The sequence below is a fragment of the Cervus elaphus genome, chromosome X, assembly GCF_910594005.1.
Source record: "Cervus elaphus chromosome X, mCerEla1.1, whole genome shotgun sequence".
Taxonomy (NCBI): domain Eukaryota; kingdom Metazoa; phylum Chordata; class Mammalia; order Artiodactyla; family Cervidae; genus Cervus; species Cervus elaphus.
The window spans coordinates 165656397-165675276 of record NC_057848.1 but is presented as its reverse complement, the minus strand read 5'-3'; the positions used below and the strand labels follow the sequence as shown (position 1 = coordinate 165675276).

The 18880-nt window shown below is 47.3% G+C and overlaps 1 protein-coding gene and 1 non-coding gene across 3 annotated transcripts in view; one reads left to right on the top strand and one right to left on the bottom strand.

Moving 5' to 3' along the window:
* The window catches only part of CLCN4 (chloride voltage-gated channel 4), a 78731-nt gene that overhangs the window by 52781 nt on the left and 7070 nt on the right, over positions 1-18880 (top strand). For both annotated transcript variants that reach the window (XM_043896134.1, XM_043896133.1), the window contains exons 7-12: positions 1863-2069; positions 2170-2250; positions 3329-3874; positions 5303-5489; positions 6377-6775; positions 13554-13770. In XM_043896134.1, coding sequence (XP_043752069.1) covers positions 1863-2069; positions 2170-2250; positions 3329-3874; positions 5303-5489; positions 6377-6775; positions 13554-13770 — 1637 coding nt within the window. The remainder of the gene's footprint in view (positions 1-1862; positions 2070-2169; positions 2251-3328; positions 3875-5302; positions 5490-6376; positions 6776-13553; positions 13771-18880) is intronic.
* Positions 15550-15622, bottom strand: TRNAG-UCC. The gene has a single exon. It is a non-coding gene; the product is annotated as a tRNA-Gly (tRNA).

The following is an 18880-nucleotide window of genomic DNA, read 5'->3' as shown; positions in this document are numbered from 1 at the left end:
ATAAAGAGATCAGGGCTTCCCAGAGCACAGGCTCAAATAGGCCCACTACCACTAGTGAAATACCAGTTTAACCACTGCTAGTTTGTGTGCCTTTAGTTAAAGGCTAGTTCATCTGATTAGAGAGCTGGAAGACCTCCCTCGTGTTTTCTAGGAAGGAGCTTGGTGAGTTCTTTCAAACAGATGCCCACATGCTTGGTCACTGTTGGTCTTTCTCTTTGAATTAAGAAAAACAGATCTCTGTCAGGAATTCCTGAGATGGAAATGGTCTGTTCAAACCCATGTAAAATTTCCAGTATTAGCATTACAGGTGATGAAAAGCCAAAGAGTATTTCAGGACTGCCCTTAAATAGTGAGAAATTAGGAATACTTGTATTGCTCTTCTCAGGATGGGAACAGTGCTTCTCTACCTGGACTGCCTTTTAGAATTACCTGTGGGGTCTGTAAACCCCCTGTGCCCATGATACACCTCAGATCAATTATATCAGATTTCCGGGTGAAGGGATTAACTAGTCTTCCTTGGTTTCTGATTCCCCAGAGGATGCCATTGAGCACCAAGCTCGAGAAGGACTGGGATAGCTATTCGAGAAACTGATTTCTTGGCAGAGCAGTGCCCACTAGGAGGCACTTTGATGTTATATAAACGTCCTGATGGTGACAAGAGCTGAGATTGTCCCATTACGCATTATACAATGGGAAAATGGATACTGACCACGAATTTCATTGGCTGGGTCACTCTGTGTCTAATGAATATCTGATTACAGGCTTGTAAATTGCTAGCCAGGCAGTAAACATTCACTTCATTTCAGCCGATTGTGGGAGAGGTTGAAGATAAAATGTTATTTATCCATTGGTGATGTTTCTATATCCAGTGCATGCATGTATGTTCAGTCATGTCTGACTCTTTGTAACCCCATAGACTGTAGCCCAGCAGGCTCCTCTGTCCATGGGATTTTTCAGGCGAGAGTACTGGAGTGGGTTGCCATTTCCTCCTCCAGGGGATCTTCCCCACCCAGGGATCGAAGGTGTATCTCCTAAATTGCAGGCAGATTCTTTACCGCTAGTGCCGCCTGGGAAGCCAAGGCTTTGTAGGTCAGGAGGCAAAATTGAGGAACTATTCTCACTAACAGTTAAGTCGTGTTCAACTCTGCGATCCCATGGACTGCAGCACGCCAGGCTTCCCTGTCCTTCACTGTCTCCCAGAGTTTACTCAAATTCATGTCCATTGAATCAGTGATGTCATCTAACCATCATGTCCTCTGCTGCCCTCTTCTTTTACCTTGTTTACATATTACATTTAAAAAGATTAAAAGCTTAGGTTTTAAAGATCTTAGCTTGTGGGTCATACGAAAATAGGCTGTGGTCTGGATTTGGCCCATCAGCCATAGTTAGCCAACCCCTATCTAAAGTTCCATTGATATTTTGTTGTATTTCCTTTGCAACAAAGCTAGCCAGATGTCTCTTTATCTTGGCCATATTTTAGTAGTCAAAAATTAACAGTTAAAATCAATAGATACACGAATCTTTTCAACACAACAGAGGGTAACCTGCATAGGATGAAATGCCATACGTAAAATTAGACTGATAATTACTTATTCATTCCTTGAATGATCTCATTACTCTCGGAATTATTAAGATTTACTATGCAGTGAATTGTCTTGGGTGTTCCATTAATGTATAAAAGTAGGCATTAATATAAATTCTAATATAAAATTATAGCTAAATTACCAACGAAAGCAGCCTCTGTTCCATACAATTTAGTGAATCTCAACTTGAAAAATGCTTCTCGGAGGAGGCAGGTGTTATTTTCCTAGCAGAGGCACTGACGCAGCTCACTCCCCCACCTTCTCCGTCCTGTGTTTCAGATAAAGACCATCTTGAGTGGCTTCATCATCAGGGGCTACTTGGGCAAGTGGACCCTGCTGATCAAGACTGTCACGCTGGTGCTGGTGGTGTCCTCAGGCCTGAGCCTGGGCAAGGAAGGGCCGCTGGTGCACGTGGCCTGTTGCTGTGGCAACTTCTTCAGCAGCCTTTTCTCCAAGTACAGCAAGAACGAGGGCAAAAGGCGTGAGGTGAGCATGCGCAGGGTGAAGCCCCGCCCCCTCTGGGCTTACTTGCATCTGCTGACTTTCCCGAAAGACCTGGAACTGATGGGAGCTCTTTGCCTCACAGGTGCTGTCAGCTGCGGCCGCTGCCGGGGTCTCCGTGGCCTTTGGTGCTCCAATTGGGGGTGTGCTTTTCAGTCTGGAAGAGGTGAGCATGAGCAGTGGAGGGGCCCCATGGTTCTGAGCACCGAGGAACACATGGGGGCTCAGCAAGGCAGGGGGCTTTCTTCTTCAACCCTCTTGAGGACTGGATCCAAAGGAGGATTGAGAGATTCCTGCAACTCATGAAGGAGCCACAGTGTTGTCCGTGAAATACCTTTTTTTTTTAAGTCTTGTTTTAAAAATTGCCAGTGTGATTTTGACGGGGGCCGGGGGGGGGGTGGAGATTTGCAGTCTCCTGTCTCTTCCATAAACAACATAATGAATAAATAATTTTTTTTTTTGCCACCGGAATGGATCTAGTCCACTGCTCGGCCCACGTTGTAGGTCAAGAGTCAGATAGTAAATACTTGAGGCTTTGTGTGTCTCAGCGCCTGGTCCCAACCACTGAGCTTGGCCCTTGTAGCTTGGCAGGTGCAGCAGACCACATGCACGTGTGCTCCCTGGCTGTCTTCCAAAAAGACCTTCCTTATGAATGCTGAAGTTTGAATTTTCTATCATTGTCACTAGGTATTGTCCTCCTTTTGAGTATTTCCCATCTCAACATCTTTTCTCCCCGAAAAGTATAGTTGATTTACAATGTTGTGTTAATGACTGCTGTATAGCACCATGATTCAGTTACATATATATAGATTTTTTTTCTCCCTGAACCATTTAAAAGTGTGAAAACCATTCTTAACTCATGCGCCCTCCAAATACATCTGCTGAGCCAGGAGTTTCAACCCAGAATGTGTTGTCTGGAGGATCAAATCAGAGGTTGATTTTCTTTTAGGAGGCTCTTTCTGCCATAAACAGTATTATGATATAGTGTTCTCATTTGTCTATATAAAATAGCTCAAATGCCCCTTAAATGGTATCTGTTCCAATTTTAGACAGAGTCCTTTAAAATATCTTTGTGTGTTTGGGCCTTATTTACACCACTGATTGAGGAAGTAAGTTCCTCCCATCTTTGATTTGAGAGTGACTTTCATGGCAAATGCCTGCAGGGGGCTGCTGATCAGTGGGTCTGGGGCTCTGGAGCAGCTCTTTTGTCTACCAGTCTCTTATTTTTCACTCGTTGGTCACAGGTCAGCTATTACTTTCCCTTAAAGACCCTGTGGCGGTCCTTTTTTGCGGCCCTGGTGGCAGCCTTCACGCTGCGATCCATCAATCCATTTGGGAACAGCCGCCTCGTCCTCTTCTACGTGGAGTATCACACGCCCTGGTACATGGCTGAGCTCTTCCCCTTCATCCTGCTTGGAGTCTTTGGGGGCTTGTGGGGGACCCTCTTCATCCGCTGCAACATTGCCTGGTGCCGGAGGCGCAAGACTACCAAGCTGGGGAAGTACCCAGTGTTGGAGGTCATCGCGGTGACTGCCATCACTGCTATTGTTGCCTACCCCAACCCCTACACACGCCGCAGCACAAGCGAGCTCATTTCCGAGCTCTTCAATGATTGCGGGGCCCTTGAGTCCTCCCAGCTGTGTGACTACATCAACGACCCCAACATGACGCGGCCCGTGGATGACATCCCCGACCGGCCAGCTGGGGTTGGGGTTTACACGGCCATCTGGCAGCTGGCCCTGGCGCTGATCTTCAAGATCATCATTACCATATTCACCTTTGGCATGAAGGTCAGTGAAGGGGAGGGAAGGGGCCAGGGGTGGGGGGCAACCCTGTCCTTCTGGAGATGGGACCCCAGAATCCGATCATGCCAGGAGAAAGGGGGAGCTGAGCTTTGCTGAATGGCCTCAGGTGCCGGACACTTGACATTCTTTTGACCAACAAAAAACACTTTTGATAAACAGTAAACCTGTGGAGTAGAGATTTTTAACCCCATTTTACAAGTGAAGAAGCTAAGGCTCAGAGTATATCATTCACATGGAGATGTGTGCAGCTTGGTGAATATTCACAAAATACACTTGTGTGACCAGCACCTCAGACCAGGAGCAGAACACTGGGAACCTTTCAGAACCCAATTGTGTTCCACCACAGTTGTTTTTGTGGTATTTCTATGAATTGCTTCTTTTTAAAAAAGTCTTGAGAAGCTGTGTACTTGGGTGCAGTGGTCAAACACAAACCTGACTTTTTGCCTTGAGAACAAGGAAGGATGGACGTTATTAAACAGGTGACTGTCTGTGATGCAGAGGGATTTATTTTCATTCTGGTGCCTGCTGGGAGAAGTCTGCTTTGAAGTCACAGGGGATTAGATGAAGGGGGGTGGGGATAAGAGATGTTCAAGGAATAATTTCCTCAGGAATGTCACACACTCTTGAAATTACACTGGAGGATCCAAACTTAACTTGAATTTGGTTAAAGACCCACTTCCATCCTCAGATTCATGACAATCAGCCAGGAAGGGGTTGCAGTTCATATATGCAGCTGCCGGTCAGTTGGCAGCCACATGCAGTCTCTGTGAACAGAGTCAAGTCTGTTCTGTACTATGTGTCTGATGACTAGAGAGATGGACATGTATTCTCACACAGCAAAATACAAAACATGCTATTACTGAGGCCTTTCGGTTTATATAGTCTCTCTGACAGGTGTTTGGCCGCTGTATATTCAAGAGGGCAGTAAGTCCATGACAAGGTTTTTGGAAGATGCAAGGCAGGTCCACTGATGTTTTTAGCTTCTTTATTTGACCTGTGAACAGTTGAAGGCTTTGCTTTTCCATTGTCATGCTGTGGCGTGACATTTAATTTTAAAAGCTGATCTGAATGACGGGTGAGGGGAGAGAGAGTGGTGAGTATCTCAAGTGACAGATGCGCACTTTGAATGTTATTTGCAGTGGGGCTTATCATCCTTTAATCCACAGCAGGCAAACTAGGCCAGCTTTTGAAGGCGAGGAAATGAAAGTGTAAAATTGCATTCTCTCCAAGTCACAGTAGATCACTGGTCCACGGTTTCCCATTTGACCCATGTTTTGAAGCATTGCCCTGCCTTTGAAGACTGAAGGAAGATACCAGCTTGTTGAGGGAGGCTGAGTTTGCTGGGGGGGGGGGGTGTGGCGTCAGGAATGGGGACCCCTTCCCTCATGCATCTTTCTCCTGTGCTCCCTGCAGATCCCATCTGGCCTCTTCATCCCCAGCATGGCTGTGGGGGCCATGGCAGGCAGGATGGTGGGAATCGGTGTGGAGCAGCTGGCTTACCATCACCATGACTGGATCATCTTCAGGAACTGGTGCAGGCCCGGTGCAGACTGTGTCACCCCAGGGCTCTATGCCATGGTGGGGGCTGCAGCTTGCCTAGGTATTGTGTGGGTGTGGGTGTGTGTGTGAGAGAGAGTGATATGAGTAGCCCAGGGCTTTTCTCTGCTCAGTCATCCAGGGACCCAGGCTGATGGGATCTCTGCCATCTTGCCACTGTACCATCTAAAATAGTGGGTAGGCAGCAAGGGTGCTGCTCAACATCCTAGAATCTATAGGACAGCCCTCCCCCACCCCTACCCCAGTGAAGGAAGAATGACCCGGCTCCAGCTGTTCCTCATTGCAAGATCAGGAGTTAGTTTGGATTCTTCCTTTGAATACCAAGGGACACAAGGGTGAGTGCATCTCCTGTCTGTTCTTTGTCATCATTTAACCACTCAGTTGTGCTTGACTCTTTGGGACCCCATGGACTGTAGCCTGCCAGGCTCCTCCATCTATGGATTTTCCAGGCAAGAATATTGGAATGGGTTGCCCTTTCCTACTCCAGGCCATTTTCCTGACTGAGGGATCGAATCCACATCCCTTGCATTGGCAGGTGATTTCTCTACCACTGAGCCACTTGGGACATGGCTGTTTCTAGCCCTTAAAAATCTCTACCATTTCCAGCTTGAGGGGTTTGGGAAAAGAGCCACATGTGCTGAGACAGAAACCTGCAGAGCCCATATAGGATCCACTTATCAAAATGCAAAGGGTGTGGTCCTGGGTGAATAGACAGCTTGCTGTCACTCACAGGAGAAGAGACCCAGACAGATGTGACTTATGACTGCTGATGTGAGGCTGTGTTTACCGAGGTCTGAGCATGGGCACCATGTAGGACCATCCCTGTAGAACAAGGGCCAGGACGGAGCCGGCTTGTTGGTCTCCACAGTTCATGTCCTCTTGCAGGTGTGGCGTGGAGTCCTGCAATTCCCTTCCTCTCTTGTGTTTCAGGTGGCGTTACCAGGATGACGGTATCATTGGTGGTCATCATGTTTGAATTGACAGGAGGCCTCGAGTACATCGTACCCCTGATGGCAGCAGCCGTGACCAGCAAGTGGGTGGCCGATGCCTTCGGGAAGGAAGGCATCTACGAGGCCCACATCCACTTGAATGGGTACCCATTCCTGGACGTGAAGGACGAGTTCACCCACCGCACGCTGGCTACTGATGTCATGCGGCCGCGGCGGGGGGAACCGCCCCTGTCGGTGCTCACCCAGGACAGCATGACTGTCGAGGACGTGGAGACACTCATCAAGGAGACTGACTACAACGGCTTCCCTGTGGTTGTCTCCAGGGACTCAGAGCGCCTCATCGGCTTTGCCCAGAGGAGAGAGCTGATTCTTGCCATAAGTGAGTAAAGCAGGGAGTCTCCAGGGACAAATGTGGCCCCAAATTCTCCAAGAGGTTGGAGAGGGTGGATGAGGGTCAGAGGGCTTCAGGCCAAGATGAAGGCTTGTTTGTTTCACCTGGGGATCCAGCCAGACTACAGGAGGTTTGGGGTGGTACCTGCCTGCTAAGTCACTTCAGTCGTGTCCGACTCTTTGTGACCCCATGGACTGTAGCTTTCCAGGTTCCTCTCTCCATGGCATTCTCCAGGCCAGAATACTGGAGTGGGTAGCCTTTCCCTTCTCCAGGGGATCTTCCCGACCCAGGGATTGAACCTACATCTCTTACATCTCCTGCGTTGGCAGGTGGGTTCTTTACCACCAGCGCCACCTGAGACCCTGCATTTCTCCCAAGCTCCCTCTTTTTTTCAATCAAACTTTTAAGGAAAAGATCATAAAATAATATCTCGTCACTGTACATTAAGAGTGCACGCTCTGAATGGAGCGATCAGTGAACAGCTTTACTATGACACTTGAGGGCTATGCACCTGTAGCTCTGACCTAAATTTATTCAAACTCTTGTGGGAGGCCAATGGAGTAGGGTGGCTGACAGAAGCAGTGACCAGTAAGGAGTGTGACAGAAGCAGTGACCAGTAAGGAGTGTGATCACGGCGTCCCCCTTCCTGGGAATGGCACCTAGCAGGACACAATCCCTCATCTATTTCCCATTCACCAAAACAGCGAAACCCCATCCCCACCTCCCTGGTGAGGTTTTCGTGAATGGGCCAGCACCCATGGACTTCCAGGGGGCTCTCCGACCTAGATGCTGAGTTCTTTGCCTCAGAAACCTCCCTCGGCACCGCTCAAGCCCGTCACGTCACTGCATGACGTCATGTCTGGTCCCAGCGGGTCAAGTCACGTGGGTTCCACATGGGTCAAGTCAGTCCTATGGGATGTTTTTCCTCCTAACAGGCTAACTGAGTGAGCTGTGCCAAGGGGCAGGCTATTCACTTGGGAGAGGAGAGAGGAAATGGTGCCCAACTGTTATGTCCCAGAGACAGGTGGCTCAAGCCTGAGGTCCCCTGTCTACGTATGGATGAGCACCTTGAAAGGGGAGCAGGAGGCAGGAGGATTACAAAGACAGGCCTGGGTGTGAGTTTGTGAAGGCCCTGGCAGGGAGGAGCACTCCCCTTGCCCCGCGGTGGTCCTGCTAGACCTCCTGATGCAGCCGGGGCAGGGATCCACAGAACGCATCCTCAGTGCGTGGTCAACACGAATGCCCTCCCGGTCGGCATGTCCCTCTGTCTCACAGTATGCTGGGGGCTCATGGCCTAGCTTCCGTGTGCCCTTGATAATTGAACTTCCAGAAGGTTTGTGAAGTTTGCCTCAGGGACTTTTCCAGGTACGATGGCAGAGCGCCTCACCGGGAACACACCTTTGCTTATCCCCGCCCTTTGTTAACTATTTCTCAGGCTCTCTATTTGAATTTCTAGAACCTTTTTATGATGTTAAATAGCTTTTAAAATATTTTTAAAGTATCTTCATCAAAGGCTTTATAAAAAGAATTTTAAGCAGGCTATAGTGTCTAATTTTAGCATGTTGCTGAAACATATTTACCTCTTTCCAAAGCAACAATTGATTTTATGTTTTAGACACAAAAGCACATTTGCTTTCTCTTTATTATAGGTCCTGTCACTTAATAGGTAGGTGCCTTTAGGCATGACTATAGCCTTATCAATAATGAAATTTTTTAAAAAGTTGTATAGTAGGTTGGGTTTGTTTTAAATTAATGTAATCAGCAGCCTTTAAAAACATTTATTCAATCCCTAAAATCTTTTAAGCAAAGGTTGAAATTTAAAAACTCAAGTAATAAATGTCACAGAATCCATTACCTATTGTGTAGCTGCAGGCACACCTGCTAAGAGACAGCTTACTAATTTTGCTGAAACCCATTACTGTAATCAAGTGGGAAGCAGTAATTGTCATCAACCAGTTTGAGAAGAAATTTCAGCTTGCCAACTGAGTACTCTCCTAGAAGCTATGTTTGAAGTGTTTGGAGAGGCAACACAGTGTCAATAGTACCTGTATGCTTTCCATTCGATGGAAAATAGTATGAAAGCTGCTATTTACATTGTTTCTGGGAAGGTAAGGTGTCTTTGAGTGTGAGCAGTCAGAAAAGCTGTTTTCCTTCCAGAAGAGTCCAGTACCCTGGTGGAATATTTGTGGAATGAGATGCCCTTTTGTGGATATAGAAACAGGACCTGAGCATTGAGCTAGTAGGGGCTTCCCAGGTGGCTCAGTGGTAAAGAATCTGCCTGCCAATGCAGGAGATGCGGGTTCAATCCCTGGGTTGGTAAGATCACCTGGAAGAGGATATGGCAACCCACTCCAGTATTCTTGCCTGAAGAATCCCCTTGGACTGAGGAGCCTGGTGGGCTGCAGTCCATGGAGTCACAGAGAGTCTGACTTGACTGAGCTTGAGCACAATTAGGCTAGTAATGATCCCAAGCCAGTTTCGCTTCCAGAGAACTCAGGAGCAGAGATTTTAGATAGATTCAAGATAAGAAAAAACTGATGCATATGTGCTAAGTCACTTTAGTTGTGTCCGACTCTTCGCGACCCCATGGACTGTAGCCTGCCAGGCCCCTCTGTCTGTGGAGTTCTGCAGGCACGAATACTGGAGTGAGCACCATGCCCTTCTCCAGGGGATCTTTCTGACCCAGGGATCAAACCTAAGTCTCTTATGCCTCTTCATTGACAGGTGGGTTCATTATCATTGAGGCACCAAGGAAGCCCAGTAGATGAGGCAAAGAACAATTTTTTTTCTTATGTGTCATGTTTAAAATAGTATATAAGTTGCTCCTGGAAGCTGGGAATGTTGTATTTCCAGTCCATCTCTGGTATGCCAAACCATAGCTGCTGTTTTTGTTGGAGAACAGCTAGTACACGTGGCCCCCTTCACCATCACATACACACGGGGCAGTATATAGCGCTGTGCAAGGTCCTGGGACATGGGACTTTACTTCTTGGCACTCTTTGCAACGATGAGGCTCTTGCTGTATTCAGCAGGCTCAGGCTCTTCTAGTCTTGAATTCTGCAATTAAGTGAGGACAGACCCAGAGAGGACTCCATAGGAAGCCACAAAGATGATTAAAGGGACGGAAAGTTAGAGTCATGGGCCAGAGTTAAGGGAACTCTCATTTTTTTCTTTTTTGCCTGGTGGATGATTTGATGATGTTTCTCCAGCATATGGAAGAGGCTTGCTTACAAGGGCTCTCTGTCCAGAACTGAGCACCAAGAAACGTGTCCAATCTGTTGGATGAGCTCTTTTCCCTGAAGAGATTTCTTCCTGGGAGTGCTGTTAATGATGGGAGAGGCCATGGGGAACAGTGGTGTCATCTGCTTCTTTCTGCTGGGGATGAAAACATACGTGCAGAGGGATTTCTCCATGCCTTATAAGCTATATGCATGCTAAGTCCTTCAGTTCTGTCCAACTCTTTGTGACCCAGTGGACTGTAGCCTGCCAGGCTCCTCTGCCCTTGGGATTCTCCAGGCAAGAATACTGTAGTGGGTTGCCATGCCCTCCTCCAGGGGATCTTCTGACCCAGGGATGGAACCAGTGTCTCATGTCTCCTGCATTGAGGTGGCGGGTTTTTTATTTTTTTAAACTACTGATGCAACCTGGAAAGCCCTTATAAGCTATAACTTGTCACAAAATAATCTACTTTTTCTTCTAAATAGTTTTTACTTCTTTTTTTTTCAACCACAACACCTTTGTACTGACCGCCACTATAGTTGCTTCTAGTTTTCCATTTTAACCTTTCTTGTTAGTTATGTGTGTTTTATGGAAGCTTTTATTTTTTTAACCTTCGATATCTGGTATCTGCCTAAGCATTTTTTTTTTTTTTTGCCTAAGCATTTTTAAAATTAAAATTGTTTAAAATTTTGATTTTTTATTGAAGTACAGTTGATTTACCATCTTGTGTTACTTTCTCCTATACAGCAAAGTGATTCAGTTATACATAGATACATAGATATACATTCAATCCTTTTTCATATTCTTTTCCATTATATCAGGGAAAGTGGATATAGTTTACCCATTTTATCACAGGGTATTGAATATAGTTCTCTGTGCTCTACAGTAGGACCTCATTTATCTGTGGAAGCATTTTTAATGAACAGGATGATAGAGTATTACCTCCCTGAAAATATGATTTGAGTTTCTCAACCATTGACATTGGGGCTGGATCATTCATTGTTGAGAGGTGCTTACCTTTGTGCTGTAGTATTATCCTTGCTCTCTACCCTCGAGGTACCAGTAGCAATTCCATCCCCCCAGCTATGAGACTCCAGAATGTCTCCAGATATTGCCAGATGTCCCCTGAGGGTGGAGGCAGAATTACTCTCAGTTGAGAACCATTGCTCTGAAGCCATTGTAGTAACTTATTTGTTGTTGAGTTGCTAAGTCATGTCCGACTCTGCAACCCCGTGGACTGTAGCACACCAGGCTCCTCTGTCCTCCACTGTCTCCTGGAGTTTACTCACATTCATGTCCATTGAGTCAGTGATGCTATCTAACCATCTCAGTCTTTTAAAATTTCTTGGCCTGTGACAGTTTGTGAAATTCACTTCATCAACACTTTCCTCATTACCCTCCGTTAACCTGGCATGATGATCGTACTGCTGCTAGCAAGTGCCTTTTTGTTGACTGCAGCTAGTGCCTTTTTGTTTAGCAGCAGAGAGCTCAAGGCTTTCCTTCTAATGCCTCCTTTGTGAGCTGGACTGTGTTGTGTATGGGAGGCAGAGCCAAGGGCACTGATGGTCAGTAGACCTACTCACTCATTCATTCACTTTGAATGATTGACTCATGTGTGCATTTGGCAAATATCTGTTATGTGTCTGCTGTATTCTAGGCATTGTCCAGACACTGGGAACACAGCGCTGAGCAAGAAATCACAGAGCTCGGTGCTGTTAGAATCAGGGCTTCTAACTCAATCAGTATATTCAGAGGCAATAGAAGCTTTTTATTTATTTCAACAAGTGGATCCACAGTTGTCTAAGTTGTACTTGGTTTTATGAGGGGTTCAACAAATCCATGTGATCAGTTCCTGATTGGGGCTTGTGGCATGATCCAAACCTGATATTCAACTGGAATGTTGAAATAGGTGAAATTCCCGTTATGTGGGACTTTGAGAAAATCAGTCTGTCTATGAAAATGAGTGGGCTTCCCCAGTGGCTCAGATGATAATCTACCTGCAATGCAGGAGATCCAGGTTCAATCTCTGGGTCAGGAAGATCCCCTGGAGAAGGAAGTGACAATCCACTCCAGTATTCTGGCCTGGGAAATCCCATGGACGGAGGAGCCTGGTGGGCTGCATTCAATGGGGTCGAAAAGAGTTGGACACGACTGAGCGACTAACGCTTTCACTTTCATGAAAATGAGTAGTAAGTGTGTGTTGACTGTTGCTTCTCACCTTAGTGTTTTAGGATAGAGCTGTCTTGATTTAGGAGAGAAATGTGGAGTGTGTATTGTGTGGCATCTACATCTGCAAACACATTGTGCACCAGTGTCATCTGGTATTTGGGGTTGAATCCTACTCCATTTGATGTAACTCGATTGAATCTGACGCACATACTGTGCAGGCATTTGCCCAGCGGGCCCTCTGTTCCCCTTTTAAACAGAGACCCCTTTTCAAACTCAGTCTGACCCCGAATGCTGCCAGTTTTCCATTAGAGTACTCTGTGGCAATAAATGGCTTTAGAGCCAGCAGTTAGAATTTTTATTTTTCAAAGAACAATATAGGTGAATAGTCGTCTTTGAGAAGGCAAAAAAAGTGTATTATAGAAACCAGGATCCATTTTAAGGCAAGCCTTGCTGTACCTTTTCCCTAACCTTTTCCCATGAACCAAAAGAAAGATTAAAATTCCAACAGAAGGAAAATCGCCTTGGAGAAATATCTGGAGACTGATGGATTTATTTCATGTGTGACTTAAAATAGCCTGGGTTTCTAGTACCACATAAAGCTGTATTTCTAATGAGTTCCTGTTACCCTACTTTTTCTGCAGCTTTTTTTCACATGGGCCTGTCTACAGATAGAAATAGGCTAATTGTTACCATAACAGTTTTACTATCTTTCTTTGAGAAATCCACAAAATGGCCCATTTTTTTTTTTTTTAAGAGAGACAATCCAAAGGATTGGCGGTGGGGGAGGAGTGGGGAAGGCAGCTTTTCTAGGGCTATTTTTTTGGTCCCAAGGCTTATATTTGGAATTAGGCTGTGTTTCTGGGCTGTAAGCCCAGGATGGTCCTCTTGGTTTCTTGTTCCTTTCAGGATTTATAAATGCCATTTGGGCTAATTATAAGTTAGTTTGTGAAAACACAGCAGAACAATGTATTAAGGTCATTGGGCAGCTCATTAGGTTTTTTTTTTCTCATGTCAGAGTTCAGCCCCTGATGAGGTGTGTTAGGAAAGCAGGGGTGCCCTGGCGTCCAGGCAAAGGCAGTGCATTCCCAGGAAGGAGCCATCCTGCAAGTCTTTGCAATGGATGATCAGGTCACACACAGTAGGGGAGTCTCACACAGCATTAGCCTAAGAGAAAGAGATGCCAATTCCACTGCTGTTTGGCTGAAGCCCCTCACTAGGAGTGTACAGTTTGCCCTCTGCTCCCCTTCTCTGTGGGATTCGAGGTTGTTGGGATGGAGGAGTCTTGTATGGCTGTGGGTGGGGTGGGGTGGGCTGAGATGGGGAGAGGGACTCCACACGGGAGTCTTGTGCAGCTCACCATCCTGCTGGCCCATTCCAGAGAATGCCAGACAGAGGCAGGAGGGCATCGTAAGTGACTCAGTCATGTACTTCACTGAGGAGCCCCCCGAGCTGCCGGCCAACAGTCCACAGCCCCTGAAGCTGCGGCGCGTCCTGAACCTCAGCCCTTTCACGGTCACCGACCACACCCCGATGGAGACTGTGGTGGACATCTTCCGGAAGCTGGGGCTCCGCCAGTGCTTGGTGACCCGGAGCGGGTGAGTGGCGGGACCCTGGGAGGCACAAGATGAAGGGCCCATGGGGGGCTGATGGGGACGGGGGACCAATCCTCCGAAGAGATGTCAGTAGGCTGTGGCAAGTACAGGAGGAGATGCTGGCAGGCTTGGAGACAGGCTTCCAAGTGGGGCTGCTGTCTCTGCCCTGAGGCTGAAGTTTGAGTCTAAAGAGGGGGAGCCCGTGGGGAGGGGCTGGGGCTCCCTACCCCAGCCCCCACAGTGGTCCAGGTTCCTGGAGAAGGTTCACCCTCTTCTGCTAAAACGAGCAAGGAAGAGAGCCTCTTCAGGGCTGAAGAGAAAAATAGCTTGAGGCGCACAATGCTCCAACTCTCTGTCAGCGACTCACTAACAAAGAGAGATGGGAATCTCAAAAAAACTGTCACACATTTTTCACAGATTCAGTGGTTGAGAAGAAGGATATCAGTCCCTTCACCTTGAGAAAGCTGTGCAGTTGGCTTGTGGAAGTGGGCATGGTGAGGGCTGCAGCTGGGTTTTCCCATGCCACTGGGCGCTCCATTCTGGACTTTTCTCATAGACACATCACCATACACAAACGTGAGGTGCACATTGTGCTCAAGTTGTTCCTTGATGTGCCAGCCTGTTGAAAATGACTTGGCATTTTCAAGTGTGATTGCAGAGCTGTGAGCTTTGGTAGCTCATGGCTTGGTCTCCGCCACAGCAGTATTGCTTTCGCACCATATTATCAGGAAGCAGAAAACCAGTGCTGTGGAGATCAAAGGTTCATGATGGTGTGAGAGGTGCAGTGCCTTATGGGCCATGCCCTGGGTTCAGGGGCTGTCTCTAAATGCCAGGGCCTCAGAATCTTGGGTGGAGGAAGGGATTGGTTTGGTTCAGGTATCTTGGAACCTGGGATTCTCTACCTCGTTGATTGCTTTATGGGCTGGGGGTGGGAGGTAGGGTATGGGCTATGGAGACATTGGTACCTTAAATAACAGTTTTGGCCTTTATAGAATCCTGAGTCTTAACTCTCTGACACAGTTTCCAGGGCTGCCTCACTCCTGGTTAACCCAGAAGTTCTCAAGCAGGGTGATTGGCCCTGCAGGGATTTGGGGGTGTCATAAGTGGAGGGGGCAGATGCTACTACTGGCATCCAGTGGGTAGAGGCCAGGGGTGCTGTTTAACACCCTCCAGTGCACAGCACAGCCCCTATGGAAGCAAAGACTCAGGCCCAAGTGATACTCCTGTTCCAGCTGAGCGCCCCTGGGCTGGGTGCCTGGGGTAGTCACAGAGCACACCTCACTTGGGCTGCCCAGGTGGCTCATGGGTAAAGAATCTGCCTGCAATGCATGAGACACAGGCAGATGCAGGTTCAGTCCCTGGGTTGGGAAGATCCCCTGGAGGCAGACGTGGCAATGCACTCCAGTATTCTTGCCTGGAGAATCCCCATGGACAGAGGAGCCTCTGTCAGCAGGCTACATTCCATGGGGTAGCAAAGAGACACGACTGAGCTACTGAGCACGCAGCATGCACCCCTTACTCGCAGAGATTTCTTTTGCTGCCTTGCTCATGGCGGGCAGCATGGATTTCTGCAAGGGGCTGAATTTGCACTTGACCCAGAGGACGCCTAGCCAATGGGATGAGTGTCCTCCTTAACTCTGACTGCAGCTGGTGGGTGCCTTGTGCTTGAGGAGGGGCAGTCAATAATGAACAGATGAATAAGCATTTGAGGCTAGAGGTCATTTTTCCTGGTGGATTCTTTTTTTTTTTTTTGGTCCAGCTGTGCAGCTTGCAGAATCTTAGTTCCTAGACCAGGGATTGAACCTGGGCCCCCTGCAGTGGAAGTGCAGAGTCTTAACCACTGGACTGCCCAGGACTTCCCCTCTACTGGTGGTTTTTAAAGGCACTCAGTGGTTCTCAAACTTGGGCGGGCATCAGAATCTGAGAGGAGTAAACCTTCAGGTTAAGCCCCGAGTGACAGGCCCTACTGCAGTTACTGATCCTTCCAATCTGGGAGGGACCCCGACAATTGTACTTGTAACCAGCTCCCAGGGGCTACTGCTGGTCAAGGTCCCCACTTTATATATGACTGAAGCCGACTGATGTGCTTGAATTTCCAGTGCTCGGCAGAAATACCACCGTGATCACCCATGTCGTCTCAAGTGTATAGCAGTTTCTCTTTCCCTTTAAAATAATAATCCCATGTCAGTTATCATTGGAATTTTCAGTTCTGGCAGGAAATTCTGCCCTTGACGCCCGCTCACACCTCACGGAGCCCCATGAGGTTTTCCTGTGAAGATCTGGGTGCCGAAATTGGCTCCGAATGTTCTGTGAGAACACAAAATCGCTCTCACTCTCTCGCTGTACATATTTTAAACAAACACAGATGCTGATACGTTAGCCCTGGCAGGAGATCCTTGTTTGCGGGGCCTTTCATCTCCTCGGGCTTTGAGCCAGGGCAGGCCCGGCTCAAGCCAGCTTGTGTTTTTGATCTGTTCCATCACCATGTACCGTCCCAGCTCTTGGCCGAGCCCCACAGCTCGTACCCTTGACTAGTGTAGTCTGAAGGACTTCTCAGGGCCTGGGCTCTATGGTGATCATGAAACCAGACCAGGAGCCAGAGAAGTCTTTGTCCTCATAAAGTTGAAGTCTTGGAAGCGTCCAGTGGCCAAGAGTGAATTTGGGATTTTCCCCATAGAGGATCTAGAAAGAAAAAGGGAGCAGAGGAGATGCTAGGTGGGCCTTGAAGTCCTGACCAGGGTGGTCTTCTCAAAAGAGCCCCACTGCTCTAATCTGAATTATGTTCATGGTCATAGATGAACTGTTTATCATTCCACAGATTCACTTGAACTGCTGCCCAAAGAGGCTGGACATTGAAATACTTGATTTAGATCAAGTAGGAGATTTCATACCACTAACAAACCCCCTTGGATTGAATGCTGCCTCTTCCTGGCAGGTTGCTCATCTTTCTTCTTTTTTGATATTTGAATGGCATCACTGACTCAATGGACATGCGTTTGAGCAAGCTCTGGGAGTTGGTGATGGACAGGGAAGCCTGGTGTGCTGCAGTCCATGGGGTTGCAAAGAGTCGGACATGACTGAGCGACTGAACTGGACTAAACTGAATTACTTTCGCAGGCCAGGGCACAATTTATGCCTGAACCCAAGGCAGCTCCTGAATCCGTATTTCCCCAGAACTGTTAAAACCAGCTTGACTTTCAGACATTATAGTTACCAAGCTTTAAGAAAGGGCTGTCAGGACTGCAGATGCCTAGTGTTTTTTTTGAAAGCAATATTGATTTCCTCAGCATCTTACTGAGCTTCTATGTGAGGGAGAACTGGAGGAGGCTCAAAAAGTGTTACAAAAAAGAAAATCAAAGAGCTTGTCATCCACCAAGGAACATGGATATCATCCAGTTTGAGTTATGTTCTCCAAGTGTCCTGGAGGGTAGTTTCCTGAGCCAGGCTTTCAAATACAAATGTCCAAAAGGACTGAAGAGACTTTTAAGCTGAACAACTGTCTGCTGATTGGTGGCCACCGGTCTCAGAACTCCTCCCACCTTGGATGAAAAGGTTCTTCCTCCTTTCACGTGCTGCTGCTTCTCTGATGATCACACCTTTCTTAGTGGTGTATTATAGGCATAAGCTGCTTGCCTTCTAACTCTTCATCTTTTATTTTAAAGGGAGTTGAAGGGCTGTTATGGACTAAATTTTGTGCCCCCAATCCCCAAATTCATACACTGAAGCTCCAGCCTCCAATATGGCTGTCTTTGGAGACAGTGTCTATAAGAAGGTATGTGTATGCATGCTGAGTCACTCAGTTGTATCTGACTCTTTGCGACCTCATGGACTGTGGCCCACCAGGCTCCTCTGTCCATGGCATTTCCCAGGCAAGAATACAGGAGTGGGTTGCTATTTCCTCCTCCAGGGGCTCTTCCTGACACAGGGAACGAACCTGCATCTCCGGTGTTGGCAGGTGGATTCTTTACCACTGAGTCACCAGGGAAGCCCACTTTAAGGAGGGGGTTGAGGTTAAATGAGGCCGTAAGAGCCCCATCCCTAATCAGATGGGACTGATGTCCTTAGAAGGAGAGGAGACACTGGCGATGCCTGCATAGAGAAACAGGCCGTGTGAGGACACAGAAAAAAGGTGGCCGTCTACACACCCAGGAGAAACCAAACTGGCCAGCACCTTGATTTTGGCCTTCCCAGTCTCCAGAACCAGGAGAACATACATTTCTGTTGTTAAGTCACCTAGTCTGTGGTACTTTCTTATGGCAGCGCAAGCTGACTCCGTCAGAACTCAGACTCACCTTGGCAGATTTAGGATAATAGCATCTTGTTTTATGGGGCATCTTTGATTTTACTGTATTTTTATAAATTTTAGAAATGTGTTTTAGTCACTGATCTATAAAAATGGTTAAAGTCAAGTAGCTCCAAATATAGGGAAGAAAGAGTTAGTCGCTCCATTGTGTCCGACTCTTTGCAACCCCATGGACTATAGCCCACCAGGCTCCTCTGTCCATGGGATTCTGCAGGCAAGAATACTGGAGTGGATTGCCATTTCTTTCTTCAAGGTATCTTCCTGACCTAGGGATTGAACCTGGGTCTTTTGTGTTGTAGGCAGATTTTTTAATGCCTGAGCTGCCGGGGAAGCTCAAGAATACTGAAGTGGGTAGCCATTCCTTTCTTCAGGGTATCTTCCCAACCCAGGGATAGAACCTGGGTCTCCCACATCGCAGGCAGATTCTTTACCATCTGAGCCACTAGGGAAGCCCTACACAGCTGGAAGGAACAATGGTTCTTAGCTCTGTCCTGCTTCACCACTCCTGACCCTTCCATTCAGACAACCACTTTCTTCCCTCCTAAGAATTTTGTCTTCTTGAATTAATAGACTGTATTTTCTGAGCCATTCAGAGCTACAAAATACTTGAGCAGAAAGTACAGAGAGTTCCCTCTCTGGTCCTCTCTGTTTCCCTTTCTGTTAACATCTTACATTTATGGGTTATATTTGTTGCCCCCAATGAGCCAGTTGTTATTAGTTGTTATTAGCCAGTTGTTACGAGATGTTGTTATTAACTATGATCCATCTCCCTGGTGGCTCAGTGGTAAAGAATCCACCTGCCAATGTAGG